Genomic DNA, 17,907 nt, shown 5'->3' with positions numbered 1-17,907 from the left:
TCAATATACGAGATATCTATGAAAATACCCGCAAAAACCTCAAAAATATCAAGTAAAAAACTGTGTTTTCTTTAAATCAATTGATTCATCTCATGATTTCGTTCATAAAAGAATTAGGTACGATTATAAAAAAAATTGATCATTTACGAGATATTTTATATCAATATATGTGCTACTATAATGTATAAAATATCTTAAATTATTGATTCTTCGATAGTTTCTACTTTTATATATGGAATAATTAGAGAAATTATAGGCGAGTTTTTTAATTCGTCGAATGATCAATCGCATTATGTGCAAATGCAGCTTTTACGAAACAAAAAACCTTTGCACACAATGCGATTGATCAATCGATGAATTAAAAAAACGCATATATATAAAAAAATCATGCAATTTCATTTTTTTAAAATGGTAGTGATCTTTATATGACCTTCAAAAGTTCATTTTACTAATATTTCCATTTTTTCAGATTGTACAACTTTCATCTGAATTTTTCTGGTATCTTACATATTTTTCGAAATATTCGATCTCATTATGTTTTTGAAATAAAAAATACCCTGTATAAATATATGTATATATATATATATATATATATATGATTTTTAAAGAGAAAGTTATTACATAATAATATGAGATATAACAGGTCCAATGTAATTTATTTAAATAATTATTTGGCCTGGAGAGTTTCTACTACGACTTTTAGATTTTTCAATGTAGCAGTTTTTGAGTGATACTTATTAAACGATTTATTCAATCTTTTGCTATATACATTGTTTGTACACACATTGTTTGACTTGAAATATTTCTAAATAGGAGATTATAAAGATTGTTGATCGCGCGTAGCGTGATAAGCGTCTCTCTCTTTATCAGGAAATTTGGTCGGTAAATTCGGACTATGTAAATGACACTTGGCAGGATACATGATACCCGCGACGTTTACTTCGTAATCGCCTGATAATATGTACTCGTTTGTCACTTCTTGTGGCTGACCTTTCGAATCAAAATTTTGCACAAATCCAAGACACACCTGTGGACGTGATTCAATAAGTTAGTTCGAGGAGAAAAAAATTGGTGATTGATTGAGTAAAAGCAGGATGTTAGGGTGATTTCTCGGCTAAAATGAAAAAGTTCCAAGACGTACAAATTATATGCCATATTAAAAAACAACTTAAGCAGAGTCGAATAATGTATTGCTTGTCTTAGGGAAACATCAGGAATGTGATAGAAATCATTATCAAAGACAATAAAATTAAAAATTATTAAATAAGATATCGATATATTTTCTGCCAATTGAGTAATACAAACGTTTGTATTGTTAATTTTCGGAATATTTTGGTGTCTTATTATTGTTAATTTTCGGAATATTTTGGTGTCTTAGTTAACCATTTTTTTTTTTTTTTTTAATAAATATGATAATAAAATTAACTTTATCACGATTTTTCGTCAAGATAAGCAATACACCATTTGACTCTGTTAAGTATAATCCTTTAGTATGATAAACAATTTGTTTTCTCATTTCAACTGAAAAATAGTTTTAATTTAACATTCTCTTTTTTTCTAGAAAGGCAAAGAAAAACTATATACACCTGTTTTTTAAATGTAAAACCGTAACCTGTAGTCGTTGTCATTCCACAATACTTTCCGTTTCGATAAATAGGCTCACCACCCCAGCACCAAGTATCAAATTCAAGATCATGATCATTTAACAGTAATTGTACATACTTGCGTTGAACTCCTTGCTCACGTTGTTTCAAAAGAGCGTCTCTGCCTATAAAATTAACTTCCTTCTGTAAAATGAAGGTTTATCTTATGAATTCACATGTAACAATATTGATAAAAATGTTGATCCTTAAAATAATATTTACATCGAATTTTACTCTCCACGATCTTCCGCATTCTAAAGGGGTAGTAAAGGTATCCAGATCTTGTCCCCAAAATGCGTAAAACTTTTCAACGCGTAATGCTCTTGTTGCATAATAACCAGCATGTTTCATACCATATTTTGCTCCGGCCTCTATTAGTCTTGTATAGACGTGCAGTGCAAACTGAAAATATAAAATTAAGTCTCACAGTTAAACTTGGAACATGCTTTATGAGTCAGAAAAAAATGTTTTTAACAGAGATATATCTTGAAAGAGCAAAGATGTGTAATTATTCGAATTGTTTGTGATTTTTACCTCGTTTGGTATATACAGCACATAACCAAGTTCTCCGGTATGCGTTAAATTCATTGTACGAATGCCATTGGCAAGTCCAACGTCTAATTCCTGATGAAAGAATGCAAACGGATAATATAAATTGAATTTTTTAACTAAAAATTATATTACCTTGAATGTGAAGAATGGGAAATTCTTTGGATTTAAATCTATGTCCGTTAATTCAGTTAACAATTTCCTAGTGGCCGGTCCCATTATGCAAATTGCAGTGTACGCTGAAGTAACGTCGGACACGGCGACAGAACCATCTACCGGCAGATGACGGTGAATCCAATTCTTGCAACGAGTTTGTTGAATAGTTGGAGCAATCATCATGTAACTAACGAAAACGTTTTTTAATGTATTTCTCTTCTTTAGACATAATTCGCGTTATTGATGATACAATAAAAAAATATGGTAATTCTGCGATTTTTAATTCTCGATTTCTTTAAAAAAGAAGATTATATATATATATATAAGCAACTTATATTTTATTTAATTTCTCATGTAGAATCACCTTTCTAATTGTATTATCAGTAACAGATCATCATGTGATGCAAATTTGTTCATTCCAACTTACTGGTTCGATGCGATTCGTGCTAAACTACAATCATTCTCATAACCACCAAGATGATTTTGCATACCGGTGTGAATAATACTTCCCACAGGCACATCCACATCATTTGAGCACAAATACTGCAACAAATCCACAACTTCTGTGTCGTTTGACTGCAATACAAAAGTGAAACATTAATAGATACTACAAGATAATTATAAATTAAGTAAATTTATTGGCAGTAAGATACACGAGCCTTTAAATAGATACCCATAAGTCAATTTTGGTAAAGGAGGAATAATCACTTAAACCAATTGCTTCTCTGCAAGCGGCATATTCCTGTGCAACCGCGTCGAACCAAGGAGGCTTACCGAAGGTATTAGTGTAAGCTATTTTGTATCTCTGGAAACCGTCAGGAAACTCCAAATCTACTAAGAATATATATTTGTAATATTGAAATGAATTTTCCGAGTTTTGTAGAAAGTTATGATAAAATGTAAGAAATACCACAGTCATGATCCGGCTGAAACCAGGAAGGTCTCTCATAACCCATGACTTGACCGAAAACAGCGCCTGCGTCTCTAAGCTTTGGATAAATCGGTGACATTCTTAGGTTTCTTCCGGTTTTAAACTCGAGGTGCGGATACTGTAGTGCGTAGTGCATTCCAGGTACTTCTCGCACTCGGTCGCGTAGAAATTTACGATTGTTATGCAGCCCAAGGAAACGCGAGACATCTAACTCGTACATATCTAACGAAGTCGAGCCGTTAACTATTAATTCCGCCGTTGCACGACCAACTCCGCCAGCGGCGGATATTCCCACCTTTGGAAATCGCTATCACTTATATCGAGGAATTTGGAAAGTCTATTACTAGATATTTTTAACCAACTAATCGACTAACCGTTTTCATTCCGGCAGCGATGTAGTAATTACGTATTTCTGGTGCCTCTCCCACGATCCATCTGCAATCTGGAGAGAACGCTTCAGGCCCGTTGCAGAGCCTCTCCAAAATGGCGTTTCCTAAACTTGGAATTCTGTGCAACATTTGTTCCAGCAAAATATGAAAATGATCCCAATCTTCTGGTAAAAATCGTTTATCCATGCTTTCTAAAAAAAAAAGTAAAAATAAATTAATTTAGTAAAATGGAATACGACGAGTATTTCTTTTAGTTGTTTCGTAATATAACGTTAGAATAATTTTTTTATATCTAACCGGGAATTATGCCATCTTCAAATGCTGGTTTTGCAATTGGCTCGAAACCACCAGCTAACAGACGTCCTTCATTCTCTCGAAAATAGATATATCCATCCAAGTCGCGTATAACAGGTATCATTGGATCTAAATTAGCAATAGGTTTAGTGTGTAAATAATAATGTTCTACTGGATGAAGTGGTACCTGGAAAATGCGCAAGATATAGTTTTCTGTCAGACTATTCTTCACATTTAATAAACTATATATATAATAAACACATATATATATATATATATATATATGAGACCTTGACATATGGCTCACTAAGTTTTCCCACATTCCGTGCCCAAAATCCAGCACAATTTACAAAATGTTGACATTTGATTGTACCGCGTGTTGTTTCCACCGCTTCTATTTGACCACTGTGATTAATAACTTTGGTAACCGCGCAATTCTCAAATACTGTAACACCTGAATATAACACATAAAGAATAGCTGCGTTTGGCAATGCAAATCTGAGGCGTCCGAGTGCTCTTTTTCTACAGTGCACGTGACATATTCTATAATATAAGAGCACTCCGACGCCTCAGATTTGCATTACCGAACGCAGTTAATATATTTAATTTAAGGCTCCTGAGTAGTTGCGACGGCCATGTTGGAATTATAACGTTATAGATGAGAAATGCACATTAATTTTTTGTTGTTGCTTGCCATTTGTAAAGAAAGACAATTTGAATAAATGTAAATGACGAGATCACTTAAAAACACTTGTAAAAATGAATGGAAACAGTCCTTTCCTCCTTTGATAGTCAGTAAATGGTCCTAAAGAGCACGTGAGCCTATACACGGGCAGAAACGCAGTTTAACAACCGATGAAACGAGTGAAATATATGCTTTTATGTAAAAAATTTCAAGTTAACTGTAGTTTACGCTCATTTTTAGGACTTTCACGAACACGACGAATCAAGTCACATTTTCACAAATAAGCAAATATTAACGAAAATGCACGCAAGAAAAATTTTGTCGTCAAAACGTCGCTCTTTCATGCCTATTAGTTCAGCCTTATATCGTGGCAAAGCGCCGTAACACACACAAGTACGAGTTCAGTGTGCTCGTTTCGGCCCGAAAATAAGCACACGGACAGGAGTTCGTACTTGTGTGTACGACTACTAGTTTCGCCAGGCTGCCGACTAATTCAGTGTCGCTACCATCAACACGGGAGTTCTTGGCCGAGTACTCAGAAGCCTTAAAAATAGTTCATAATTAAATTCTTCTAAATATCCTAATTTTTTATTTTAATTTTAATTGTCTGAGATACCTCTTTGTCGTGCCTCTTGTATCAAAGTCAAACAGATCTGATATGGATCACCAACACCATCTTCTGGAATCCATAATCCTCCTATTAAATCTTCAACGTGCAACAGTGGACACAGATCGTGAATTTCTTCTGGCGAAACTAGATGGCACTCTATATTACGTGACCTGAAATATTAATAAAGTTAAAGCAAAAATATCCATTGTGGTATTTCATATCTATTAAATATTTACACAGATTGTGCCTTCATTCGTCTGAACGATGTCATGCGGTCTCTCGTTCGTGCTAAGGAAAGACTGCCACATTGCTTCCATCCTGTCGAAAGGCCTTTTTTCTCCAACTCCTTATATAAAGTAATACTATCCTGAGCAAGTTTTACTTGTGCCAGACTTGGTTTAAAAGCTCCTACTAATCCTGATGCATGCCATGTTGTTCCGCCTCCTAATCTGATAACAAATATATAAAGAATACATAAGAGAAAAATAGAATAATAAAATAAAAAAAAATTTTTTAAATAGTTTTTGTTAAGAAAAATATATTTAAAAACAATATCTATGTACCTGCCACTTTCTACCAAAATAGTCTCTGGTCCCAGTCCTATGAGGGACAAGTGGTATGCCACAGCACCACCCATAACTCCACCTCCACATATAACAACTCGTGCTTCCTTAGGAAATGCATATTCTGATGTCACGTCGGTTACCTTTGTGGCCACTTCCCCAGTTTGATAACTGCGAGAAAAAATCTTTCTCCCTTGCACTGCGCCTCTACCATACAGTAGTTTATATTGCTTCCACATTTGATATTTTTAATGTAAAGAATGCTTCATCCACCTTAAATTTTGATAAAAATATGATGGTAATACCCAAGAATTTTGTCCTGTTTGCCGATTTTGATGAAACTAGTTTTATTCGACGTGTTTTTGTATGAAACCAAAGAATCTGACAGACATAAACATTGCTCTACCCCGCAAACCGAGATATTAAGCATGGTGGAAGTATAAAGGTGTGCTCAATTCTTGGACGCATTTTCGTCACGTTCTGCGCATAGACTGAAATCCGCCATCTTCACACATGCTCACATGTAGAAAATCAAGTGTCAGTCGCATTCAAAATTAAAAGTTAAGTTAAAGTGGCAGTCGCAGGTTAAAAGTTAAAGTGTTATTTTTATTTTATGCTATGCCGTCGTGTTCTATAAGGAGCTGTCATAATAATCGCACAACACAAAAAATAAAGAAATAAGTTATTTATGTTTTCCAAAAGATGAAGCATTAATTGGAAAATGGAAAGTTTTATGTAAAGAAAATGTTAATCCTAAAATTGGTATATATAATGAATTTATGAAAGTAAAAAATAATTGAAAATATTAAAGAATTTATTAAATAATTTTTTATTGAATTTATAGCTCGTGTCTGCTCTCAACATTTCCATCCTACTCAATTTGAAGATAAATCATGGTTACAGAATTTAGTAAAAGATTCTGGAAATGTACGAATCAGGCTGAAACGTGACGCAATTCCAATGGAATATATAGAGGACAATGTTCCAAGAGACAATGTTCCAAGTACATTTATAATATTTATATATTTATTTATTTATTTACTTATCTATTTTCTTATCTTTTTTTGCAATATATTGCAAAGTGACAGATAAAATCCCGGGCATGGCCGCTCTTCAGGCTTCTCTCTGATTAAAATATTAAGCCAGAAACACATAGTAAAACGTAAGGCCGTAAGACGTATTAATAAGGAAATCGTAAACCGGGGAGCACAGACTTTTGCATAACGCATAAAGCATGTGCATAAGGAATTTCATTGGTCCATTTTCTTATGCATGAGTCATTGGACCAATCAAATTCTTTATGTATATGGTTTATGCGTTATGCAAAAGTCTGTGCTCCCCGCTTAACATTGGATTCGCTACCGGCCTTAGGGTGTAAACCCATGCAGCGGAATAGCATAACGCGGAACAAAAGTAGAACCAATCACGAGTTTCTCTAGAAACACGGAATGCTCGTTATTGGTTCTGCTCTCGTTCCGCGTTACGCTATTCCGCTGCATGGGTTTGCACCCTTAAGGTTGATTTATACTGGCCGTAAACTGTTAACTTATGCCGTAATCTGTAAAAAATTGACCAATCACAGTCGAATGAGAGGGGAATAATCGATTATAATTGGTCAATTTTTACAGATTACAGCATAAGTTAACAGATTACGGCCAGTATAATCCAACTTTTACGGTCTCTACTGTGATTGGCCAATTCGCTTACTGATTACGTTTTATGGCCTTACGTTTTGTATATGCCACGGGCTTTAACCTATCAGATACCAGTTACACCGGAATACACGATTCTGATAGGTTAATATCTGTTCGTTCATTGTGCGCAGCCCTTATTCATCGTTTTTATGGGAGATTGGGGGTATCGTTAGGGCGACGCACAATAGGAGAAATATTAACCTGTCAGAAAGCACACATTTCTGATAGGTTAAAATTCTTATATTTAATATCTGTTCCTAATATTTCTCCTATTGTGCGCAGCCCTTATGTTACTGACCAATATGAATATGGAATAGAAGTCATGGGCCACCTCAAAGAAAGAAGGCGCCTTTTCCGGAGAAGTTTTCATACCTTGTCATTAAATATAATATCTTTATCACAATTGTTATATACTGGTAATTCTTATTAAAAGCAGAAAATGAAAGTCTACCTAGCTATGTATCCTAAGCATATTTAAGTAGATTTAATGATATAGAAAAAAGGAGGTACTGATTGATATGAGTGAATAGAGAAAGTATAACTAATAAATGTTAAAAGTGGTTTCTTATATTTACGGTGCTTTAAAATAAAATGTATACTATAAATCATTTAGATATCATACAAATATAGCATTCTACTTTTCTTCCTGTTATAAATTCGGTTTCTATTGCGATTACATTTTTTATATATGATTATTGATTGTATTCAAATTTTTACTCTATCTAATTCTTCATTTAACGTAATAATTGATTTTTTGATATTGTATATTTCAGTGTATATGTACGCAACAATCAGATTTCGCTAAATGTTTACTATCAAAATTCAAATTTTTTAAAAATCTCCATGGGGGAAGAAAGAGATTGTAAATTTCCAAATACGAGTTTTACACCAGATAATTTGTTGAAAAAATATGATTTTGAAATAAAATTTAATCTATAAAAATCAACTGTTTTTCAAACAATTATATGATAAATATACAAGGTGTTTGAAAAGTGATGAAAAGTTTTGTTACAAAGGGATAGAAATAGACTAAACTGAGAAGAGGTCCTCTACCATCTTACAATTTCCGCAATAGTTAATGAGATATTAATTTATAAAAATATCCAAATTCGCCCGGCCCACCGCCGAAGTGCTTCGCTGGGCGGTCATATCCAGCCGCGCGCTTGCATTTGGCGGTGGGCCGGACGAATTTGGATATTTTGATAAATTAATATCTCGTTAACTATTGCGAAAATTGTAAGATGGTAGAGGACTTCCTCTCAGTTTAGTCTATTTCTATCCCTTTGTAACAAAACTTTTCATTACTTCTCAAACACTCTGTATAATGATAATAATTATAAACAAAATTTTTTAATTTATTCAAAATTAACATTGTAATATGTAGTTTCAGCACTGAAAGGTAAATCGGAATATTTTATGTACACACACACACACACGCACACGCACACACAAATACACTACACATTTATATATCTTGACCTTATCAATTTTAATAAATGTATTTTACAGTATCTTAACTGTTTTTAATCTTAAAGCTTGGCGTATTTATATCTGAACATATATTTTTTTTCTTTACGTTACTGTTAAAATAAGATAAGGCATATAGTCTCATAAATTTAAACAAGAACAATAGGTTGTCAATTACGATTTATTTAAACGTATACACATACACTGGTCCCGATGTGTATGTTTATATAATTTAATATTATTATAATATTTATAATTTTTATTACTAATATATTTTATAGTTGATACTAATATTATATATATAATAATTATAATTTAATATTAATATTAATAAATTATTTAAATTTATAATATTAATATTTTAAAAGACAACCAAAAGTTCTTGTATATATTTATAAAATATAAGATCGAAACGCAACTTCGACACTTTTGTCGATTGTGTCATGTACATACGCATATATTTACGAAATCTTAACTTAAACGTATACTACATAAAAGGCCTGTTTAGTGGACACTCGCAAAAATAAGCCTGCACATATTCAAATCAAAATTGCATCGTTATATAATATACATGTACCATTTTGTAAAAAAATGAGTTCACTGCTCTGCGTAAGTAATATGTATTTGGGGAGAATGTTTGAAATAATTTCAGTTAACATTACTGATACGATATATTTTCGAAGAATATTAATTAAAAAACAAAATGAACCCATTGACAATAGAATTAAATGGCTTAAAGTCAAAGTCTATTTTAAATATACAATGATTACATATATATTAATTATCTATACAAGGTACTCAAGTGCTTAGTATGCATGCGCTTCTGCATACTATCGTGCAAATTGAATCCATAGTATATCACATGCATATTGTACTATTCATTTTTGCAACAGATTTAAATTTTTCTGAGACCTTTTTCTTGATCATATTGTACAACCATTTCTTCGTAACTTGCGTAGCGAGCGCATATGACGTTTAAGAGGTAACAAGTACATTTCCAAAATTTCTACCGTATAAATCTTCACATATCTCGTGAGTGTCTGAAACAATTTTTGAAGGGGTTAGACTCGTTGCACAGTAGTTCTAATAATGTTGATTATATGTGCAAGCAACGAGTATCGATAAAAGCCTCCACGAAGCAGGCCATAAAGTGCATTTTCATGTATTATAACTGTGTAGATATATATATTTTTATCTCACTGTAGTATTAACTTTTTTATAATAAATAGTACAATAACATTAATGTTTCTTATTACACGTCGGTTTTTTTTACTAAATATGTGCACACATTTCGACATATCATCAGATACAGCAAGCGTTATCGTTTGTTGAGGATATTGACGAAAGTTCGAAATTTCGCTTGCGCCTCTGGCATTTGTGCCAGTGTCTCTTCCATCATATTCCTTAATTTCGCTAGATCGGGCATTTTTTCACACGATTCAATATTTAGCAGTTCTGTAAAAAATTGTTCCCAAGCAGCTCTCTTAGCATACCTATAATACAGAAAAAATATGCAGCATTAACATTTGTTCATATAACATAAGTATGATTCTTCTGAATTAATCATATGTTTATTACTTGTATACCTTGGTAATTTTGAAGCAATAAACCAACGGCTGCCCACATTTGATACTTTCATGTAATTGCCAAACAGTAAACAATGACTGGTCGCCGCTAGACAATATAAATCAGTCTGATATGTCCATGGTCTTCCAGTTTGCATTTCGATACAAGTAAAATCTTCTGTTTTTATATATTGCATAAATGTTGTATTTTCTGGCAATAATTTCATATCTATGCTACATCCGAAATCTATCAGTTGTATAGTTGGCCTTACATCTTGCGTAGGTCTGTTGATGATTATATAGTAATTATAAAAATATTTATAATCTAATGTAATTGGGAAGAATAAATTATGTAGTTATCAATTTACAAATTTAAGATTAATCAAAATTTCTATTCTTATTATAATATTACTAATTTTGAACAGGAAATTCCTTTCCTTTACAGTGCAATTATTATGATAAATTTTTAAAAAAGATCGTTAATACAAATGTTCTTAACTTATTACATTTTTTATTTAAAATTAACATAGAAAATAATTACATACCACGTCATTATTATTAAATTAATTATTATTATTTATAGACTGGAAAGATGATACTAGATATAGAAAAAAATAATACTAACAGTCGCATTAATAAAAAATTATCTGGCTTTATATCTCCATGTATTATTTGACATTTATGCAAGTACTCCACAATTTGAAGCATTTCAATTGTGAAAAAGATGGTTAAAGTTTCCATCAGAGGCTTGCCAGTGGCAAGTTTTATTTGATTTGTCACTTCTAATAACGTTCCGAATTTAGAATATTCTGAAACTAGTATACTTCCATTATTAGCCACATATGCCATCGTTACATCCATAAAACCACGTAACTGAAAAAAAATATTACAATATCATGAAAGAATAATCAATTTGCTGATAATAAAAATTATAACTTTTATTTAAGAATATTTGTACTATACTATACCATATGTGGATTTGTAAGACGTGTTTTTATTTCTCGTATGATATAATATTCCCAAACCCAAGCAGGTCTTTGCGTCTTAAGAGCAACAGTATCGCCTGTTTGCAAATTAACTGCTTTATAAACTGTTCCATACATTCCTTTCCCAAGGCACTTTTCCAAATCATACGCTTCGGTGTCTATAGAGACCGTAAAATATACATTAGTATAAAAAGTAGAAGATTGTAAATATAAATGAGTAACAATATGACATAAATATAAATCTACATGTAAACTGAATACGAACCGAGCGTAATCATGGTAGAAGGCACAAGCTTATTTAGATTGATATCTATTTTTCTGTATCCATCTGCATGATGGGGTTGTGGAAACTTAATTTTTTTCAATAGGCCAACTATTAAGTTTTTATCGAATGGATTTATATCTTTTGATGGAAGTTGGAAACACTCTTCCTCCACTTGTTCCATTGGTTCATGCTCCTCGCACTCCATAGTGTCAATTTTTTTTGAATTATCCTCTTCATTAAGTTTTAAATTTATGGATTTTCTTAGATCGCAATTATTCTTTATTTCCGATGTAATTTGATCAACATGCCGTTGTACTGTACGCGGACTTTGAGCATGCACTACCTGAATTTGTGCATGTTGCTTTTGTTCATAAGGTTGACTGATAGATAATAGAGATTCGTTTGACTCCTCTTCTATAACTTTATACAAAATTATAAAGTTAAAACATTTTCATATTTTTTAATCAAATAAGAAACTTATGCAAAATATTTAATCACTTATTTAATCATAATTTAAATAAAGAAGTAGCTGTCGGGAACTAAGCCTAGTATTCATAGTCGATTTTTATTTTAATCATCTGCAAAAACGGGTCTGTAATTAATTCATGACATGACTACCTAAGATCTTAAATACTATCTGAGATTTTAAATATAAAAATCGATTATGAATACTAAGCTTAGTTTCCGACAGCTACTTATTTATTTGTGTAAATATTGGCCTATATCTTTTAAATATATAAAACTACGATATAGAAATATAGACTATACTAATTACTAACGAAATTTTTGATACAATACATACTTGTATCCACAGGTTGTTCTTTAAAAGATATTACATCTTCTCTCGTTAATGCAAAGGTTAATCCAGTTGTTTTTGTATAATTACTACTTCCTGAACTACTTGATACATATTCTCGCGTGGATTCTAAGATCACGCTTAATTTATCATCACCTTCGGCATTAGGTATTTCTGCAACTCTGTTTAACATAAATAAAACTTAAATGTCTCATCATGTATTTCTGACATATAAAAAACTCAGATTAATACATACGGTTGAGGTATAGCATTTTGACTTGAAAATTGTGAATCATCTTTTATTCTGTACGATGATTTAAAATGATTAATCATTGGTGTAGAGCTTGTTAACGGTACATTAAAGGCTTCTGTAAAACATGTTTCATTAGTGGCTGAGAGAGGAGTTATACCCAAGCTTTCATCAATATAAAGATTATTTTCGTCCGGTTTAGGTATCATATTTTCTTCTAGTGAACTATTATAATCCACAACAATAGCATTCTCTTTGTCTTCCGCGCTTTCAAGATATTTGATATCTTTACGATTCATCCCAGGCGATTTAATGTATGGTAATTCGGATGGCATTCTGTATGGTTTGCTCGTTTCAATTTCAGGATCGGTATAAGGAGAAAAATGTAATTGCTTCTGTGGTTCTACACTTTGCTGAGGCAGCATAGATGCTTCCATTGGGTATTGTTGATAGCCAATATCATTGGGTAACATGTTATCATAAATCGGATGTTGCATATGTTGCATGTGTTGATGCACGTGTTGTTGTTGCTGAGAATGTAAAATATGTTGATTGTGCGGAGACTGATGATGATGATGATTATGTGATGATTGATGATGATTGAGTGGAGACTGATGATGATTGAGTGGAGACTGATGATGATTGAGTGGAGACTGATGATGATTGTGTGAAGACTGATGATGATTATGTGGAGATTGATGGTGATGATTGTGTGGAGACTGATGGTGATGACTGTGTGGAGACTGGTGATGATGAATGTGCGATTGATGTGGCATTTGGTTATGAGGCGATTGTAAATGCTGTGGATGAGGAAGAGACTGATGATGCACAGCATGCATTTGTTGATGCGATGGAATCAACTGCTGATGGTGATGCTGATGTTGAGGATGATGCTGCCGAGGATGTGATTGTTGCACTTGATCATGATGCTGCTGTAATAAAAAAAATATATATTACATTAAATCCTTTTCAAATGGAATTTTATTTTTATTATTTTAGGCTTTCTCGTTAAATATAAACGTATATATTAATAAAACATAAGCAATAGATTGTGTTTATATAATAGTTCATTAATATCAAGTAACTTTACTTTTGCTCTTAATAATCAAAATTAAGATTAACTCAGGCACATATACAAAATATTCAATATAAAAACAATATGAATACTTAATTTTTTTCTATACCTGCATCTGATAATAATTATTTTGCAAATTGTGATTCCCATATGCAACGTGCTGATCCTGACCAGAATAACTATGATGTTGCGTATGATAACTTTGATGATTCTCTTGATCATTATAAACCTGCACATTGTATCCTTGATGATTCTTATTATTGGACATCGCATGTTGAGTCATAGAGCTATCCATGTGTATATCAAATGACAACTTATTCCTCGAATCTACCATTCTGGACGCAATGGGAGGACTACGAAAACGCGAAGCATTAGCGGCTGTATCTGGAGATTGCCACAAACCTTGTACAACCGAAATAGCTTCCTTCGTGTTTACAGTGAGGCTCTGCCCGAGCAGATGTTCTTCAGTATCAACAGCCAAAGACGAAGTGTGATGTTGGTGCATGAAATTTGTCGATTGTAACGGTCGACTATTTTGTTCTACTTTAAGTCTCTCAACTTCAATTCTCTCGGTCTCTAATCTTTGTTCAACTTCCTGTCGTTGAGTATCTAAAACCTGATTGTCGACCTGATTCTCGTATTGTTGCCTTTGCAACTCTTGTTCGGTTTGAAATCTCTGCTGATTGATTTCAGCTTCTCTTCTTTGTTGATTGAGTTCTTGCTCTTCTACTTCTTGTACATGATACATGTTCTCGTAATTATTGAGCTGGGATTGGGATTCTCTATCGGTTTCATGTAAACAAATCATCGACATTTCATGTTTATTTCCCAGAAACTGCTCTCTTCTGTGTGAAATATTGTATTGCATGATTAATTAAGATTGTATAAATTAATTGTATAAATGTTTTTACATTGATATGAACCTATCAAATAATTTTCTTATTATGTCTTCTCATAAAAAATGATACCTTTCTAAATAAAGTTGTGCTCTAATTTCTTCCATACTGCGATCAACATTATCAGCATAAACTAACTCTTTGGGATAATGTGGTTTTTGTACAATATTTGGATCTATTGGCTCTGCTACATATACTGGCACTCTCAAACAGTCATGATATTTACTACCGTCAAAAAAAGGTACATGATTTGGAAATAATTTAATTTTCTCCATATTACTGTCATCATTCTGGTCTTCGTGAACTGAAAGTGAATAAGAAAATTGTCTTTACACATCGTTTTCCTGTAATAATTTGTCGCTTTAATTTGATATATCTTAGTATTGTTCTTACTTTTAAAACCGGTTTTTACAGTAGGAGCTATTAATGGACCTCTCTTGCTTCCACTATTCCATGGCCCAGGCTTAATGGTGTTTTCTTTATGTACCATATCCTCTATAGGTACATGATCTAATATGCTCGAGCTCTTCATTTCCCCAGGTATGTCATCCTAATTTGTAAGTTAACATTTTTTATCATAAATTATTTTTAAAACATAACTGTTATCCTTACAAATATCTTACTTGATATATTTGTATTTTAGAATTGGGTTTTGTGTTCTGCATAGAAGACGAGATTTGGGGCACAGTCCCAGGGTAATACTCTCGTACACGATGACCTGTTCGTACACTGCCAACTCTTTTTCCAGCTCTTATCGCTCTTAATGAACTGAAAGCCTGACGTTGTTCGAATAAGGAAATATCATTTCTTTCTTCAATACGCCCAAGTGTTTTGCGTGCCACAGCAAATTGAAAATTTCTGAAAAGGTGCCATTGTTCAATTTTATCACATATTTTTATTTAATATATTTTATTATGGTATGTGAAAAGCAATAATGCATACTGATGAGCATGACTTAATTCTTCGAATGGTTCTGCATGAGCAGATAGTCCCATTAAGTAAACTTCATCCGCACGTTTGTCGTCCTCAATTTGCTCTAATTCAAAAGCCCAAGCTCTGTATATGTCGGCTACTCTAGTTCCGATACCACTACTGTGCAACAGCTGATATAACTCCAAAGGATTCTTTTGCATACTTATCTAAAAATTAAGTCTTATTATAACACTTATAACAATATGATTATATTTATAAGATATTACTGACATAATTAATCCACAGACGTATGTATCTGCGATCTTGATGATATTTTACATCCTTTTCAAATATCGCTAAACATTGTTGCAAGAGTCTCCCAATATGGGATTCATGTCCACTTTTCAGATAACTCTGTTCTACCCATAGAATGTATTCATACCAATTCTCTAATGGATCATCTCCTTCGTAATTCTTAATTGCATCTTCATGCATTCTAAACAAAAATATATTATATAAATATTTTTATTTAACAACTTAACGAAATGGCTGTGTTCAACGGAAATAGCAAGTTTTAAAATTGTAAAATTCTTTAATATGGCTTGTTTTGTCCTTAGTTTTTTACTGAGTATAAATGACGTATAAATCACACAATCATTAAAGACTTTTACAATAGTTATAAAGCTACTTTTTTTTGCTGAATCCAGCCATTATTATATTTTCCATATTAATTTATATAACAGAATTAGCTATTACATACAAACGTTTTTGAATCTATATGTTCAGAATACTCACTGCTTCTCCTGTAGCAACAACTGCTGTGCATCTGCATCCTCCTGTGCTCTCAGTGCAGTTCCTAATTGAGTAACATTCCGTCCATATCTTAATGGCTGGATATTCTCTTTACAAAGAGCTATTACCGTCGCGGGATCCATTTCAAGCTCTGTTGTCTTTAATGCTCAGAGATTTCCTTATACACTAACAAAATAACAAAAAATTTCACAATAAATGCAAACAGTACTAGAGAATATTCAGCAGCATCCTAATTAATTATGTGATTATGCACATATAAAAATGTAAACATCCTCTACTTTACGACTGTCAATGGAACATCGGAGGATGCGTGATATGTCGGAGCAAGAGCCCAACAAAACGATTGTTACTTCGTCGAACGGATTACTATGACGTCTGGCACACGGCACACCGCGATCTTGTAGGGCGAAGAAAGAGTTCGACACTCGTTGACTTGACATCAACGGTCGATGTTGACGTCGACGTTGTGGGCATGACACGACGAGCGAAAGGAGTCCCGCGGAGTGACCCGCGAGGGGAATTAAGATCCCGCGTGCTTACTTTACTAGATCAGAGTCCTGTGTAAGGAACGCGTGCACACTCTCGCCTACCGCAGTTCGGCATAACAATCTCGCATCCGTGGTCGGATTTTCAAATGAAACTCTGTTCCAAAAACTCCAATAAGGACGCTGTCGAGTCACGGATTAGGTTAGGTTCACACTTTAACGACTCAAACGGCGGAGTGCGGCGGAGGAGGAAGGGGGACTCGCCAACAACGGTTGTAACTGTTCTCTCTCGGTTACGATTGACGACGACAGTACTGCAGACAGTACACTTAATGCACTCGATATCTCGCCTCGCCTCGCCTCTCCTCTCGAATCGCCTCGTCTCGTCACACCTCGTCCCACCGCGCTTTGGCGCGGTTAGTTGCCTTGCTCAGCCTTGCTTAGCCGCTGCGTCAACTGTGGTCAAACTGTCGACTGCCCTGCGTCGCCGGCAAGCCAAGTGATGAAATCTCGATCTGCGGGATGTCCGCTTTTGAATTTAACACTCGGGCAACGAGTGCGACGACAATAGGTGATGAGCGACTGCAAAGTGCAATTGTTCATAAGCTGCGTAATATTGCAGTCTCTAATCTCGATCGACATTCGACGTGTTGCGTTATTCTGTTTCGTCGAGAATTTTTACAGATAGCATGGCCATTTGTCGAGAGGCGATTGGAGGCGACCCTTGCGTAACGATCTCTCAAAACTGTTGAAAATTTTCGCAATCGTTAATTCATTCGGTAGCGCGAAACACACGTTGATTCGTATTTACGAACTCTTTCACGAGCTAATCACATTTTGCAGAAATATCTTAAATTATATATTTCGGTTAAGAGGATGCTAG

At 33.6% G+C, this 17,907-nt stretch overlaps 2 protein-coding genes across 2 annotated transcripts; both read right to left on the bottom strand.

Annotated features, from left to right (window-relative positions):
- Positions 1 to 720: 720 nt before the first annotated feature.
- Positions 721 to 6,223, bottom strand: LOC108775376 (pyruvate dehydrogenase phosphatase regulatory subunit, mitochondrial). The gene is made up of 14 exons (XM_018541716.1): positions 5,821 to 6,223; positions 5,494 to 5,706; positions 5,264 to 5,427; positions 4,253 to 4,416; positions 3,966 to 4,149; positions 3,654 to 3,859; positions 3,259 to 3,574; positions 3,022 to 3,179; positions 2,776 to 2,924; positions 2,328 to 2,535; positions 2,178 to 2,267; positions 1,866 to 2,045; positions 1,587 to 1,787; positions 721 to 1,027 (listed from the first exon to the last, which is right to left on the bottom strand). Exons 1-14 carry the CDS (start codon positions 6,057 to 6,059, stop codon positions 818 to 820), a joined length of 2,682 nt encoding a protein of 893 aa, XP_018397218.1. The 5' UTR covers positions 6,060 to 6,223; the 3' UTR covers positions 721 to 817.
- A 4,021-nt stretch (positions 6,224 to 10,244) lies between these two features.
- LOC108775346 (uncharacterized) lies at positions 10,245 to 17,239 on the bottom strand. Its single transcript, XM_018541676.1, has 14 exons — positions 16,522 to 17,239; positions 16,018 to 16,222; positions 15,757 to 15,953; positions 15,438 to 15,672; positions 15,208 to 15,364; positions 14,887 to 15,118; positions 14,028 to 14,763; positions 12,850 to 13,775; positions 12,600 to 12,775; positions 11,798 to 12,217; positions 11,515 to 11,690; positions 11,172 to 11,419; positions 10,568 to 10,831; positions 10,245 to 10,474 (listed from the first exon to the last, which is right to left on the bottom strand). The coding sequence occupies exons 1-14, from the start codon at positions 16,659 to 16,661 to the stop codon at positions 10,300 to 10,302; spliced, it is 4,287 nt and encodes a 1,428-aa protein (XP_018397178.1). The 5' UTR covers positions 16,662 to 17,239; the 3' UTR covers positions 10,245 to 10,299.
- Positions 17,240 to 17,907: the final 668 nt, after the last annotated feature.

Source organism: Cyphomyrmex costatus, unplaced genomic scaffold (genome assembly GCF_001594065.2).
Source record: "Cyphomyrmex costatus isolate MS0001 unplaced genomic scaffold, Ccosl1.0 scaffold30, whole genome shotgun sequence".
NCBI classification, from domain to species: Eukaryota; Metazoa; Arthropoda; class Insecta; order Hymenoptera; family Formicidae; genus Cyphomyrmex; species Cyphomyrmex costatus.
This window is presented reverse-complemented; position numbering and strand designations above follow the sequence as displayed.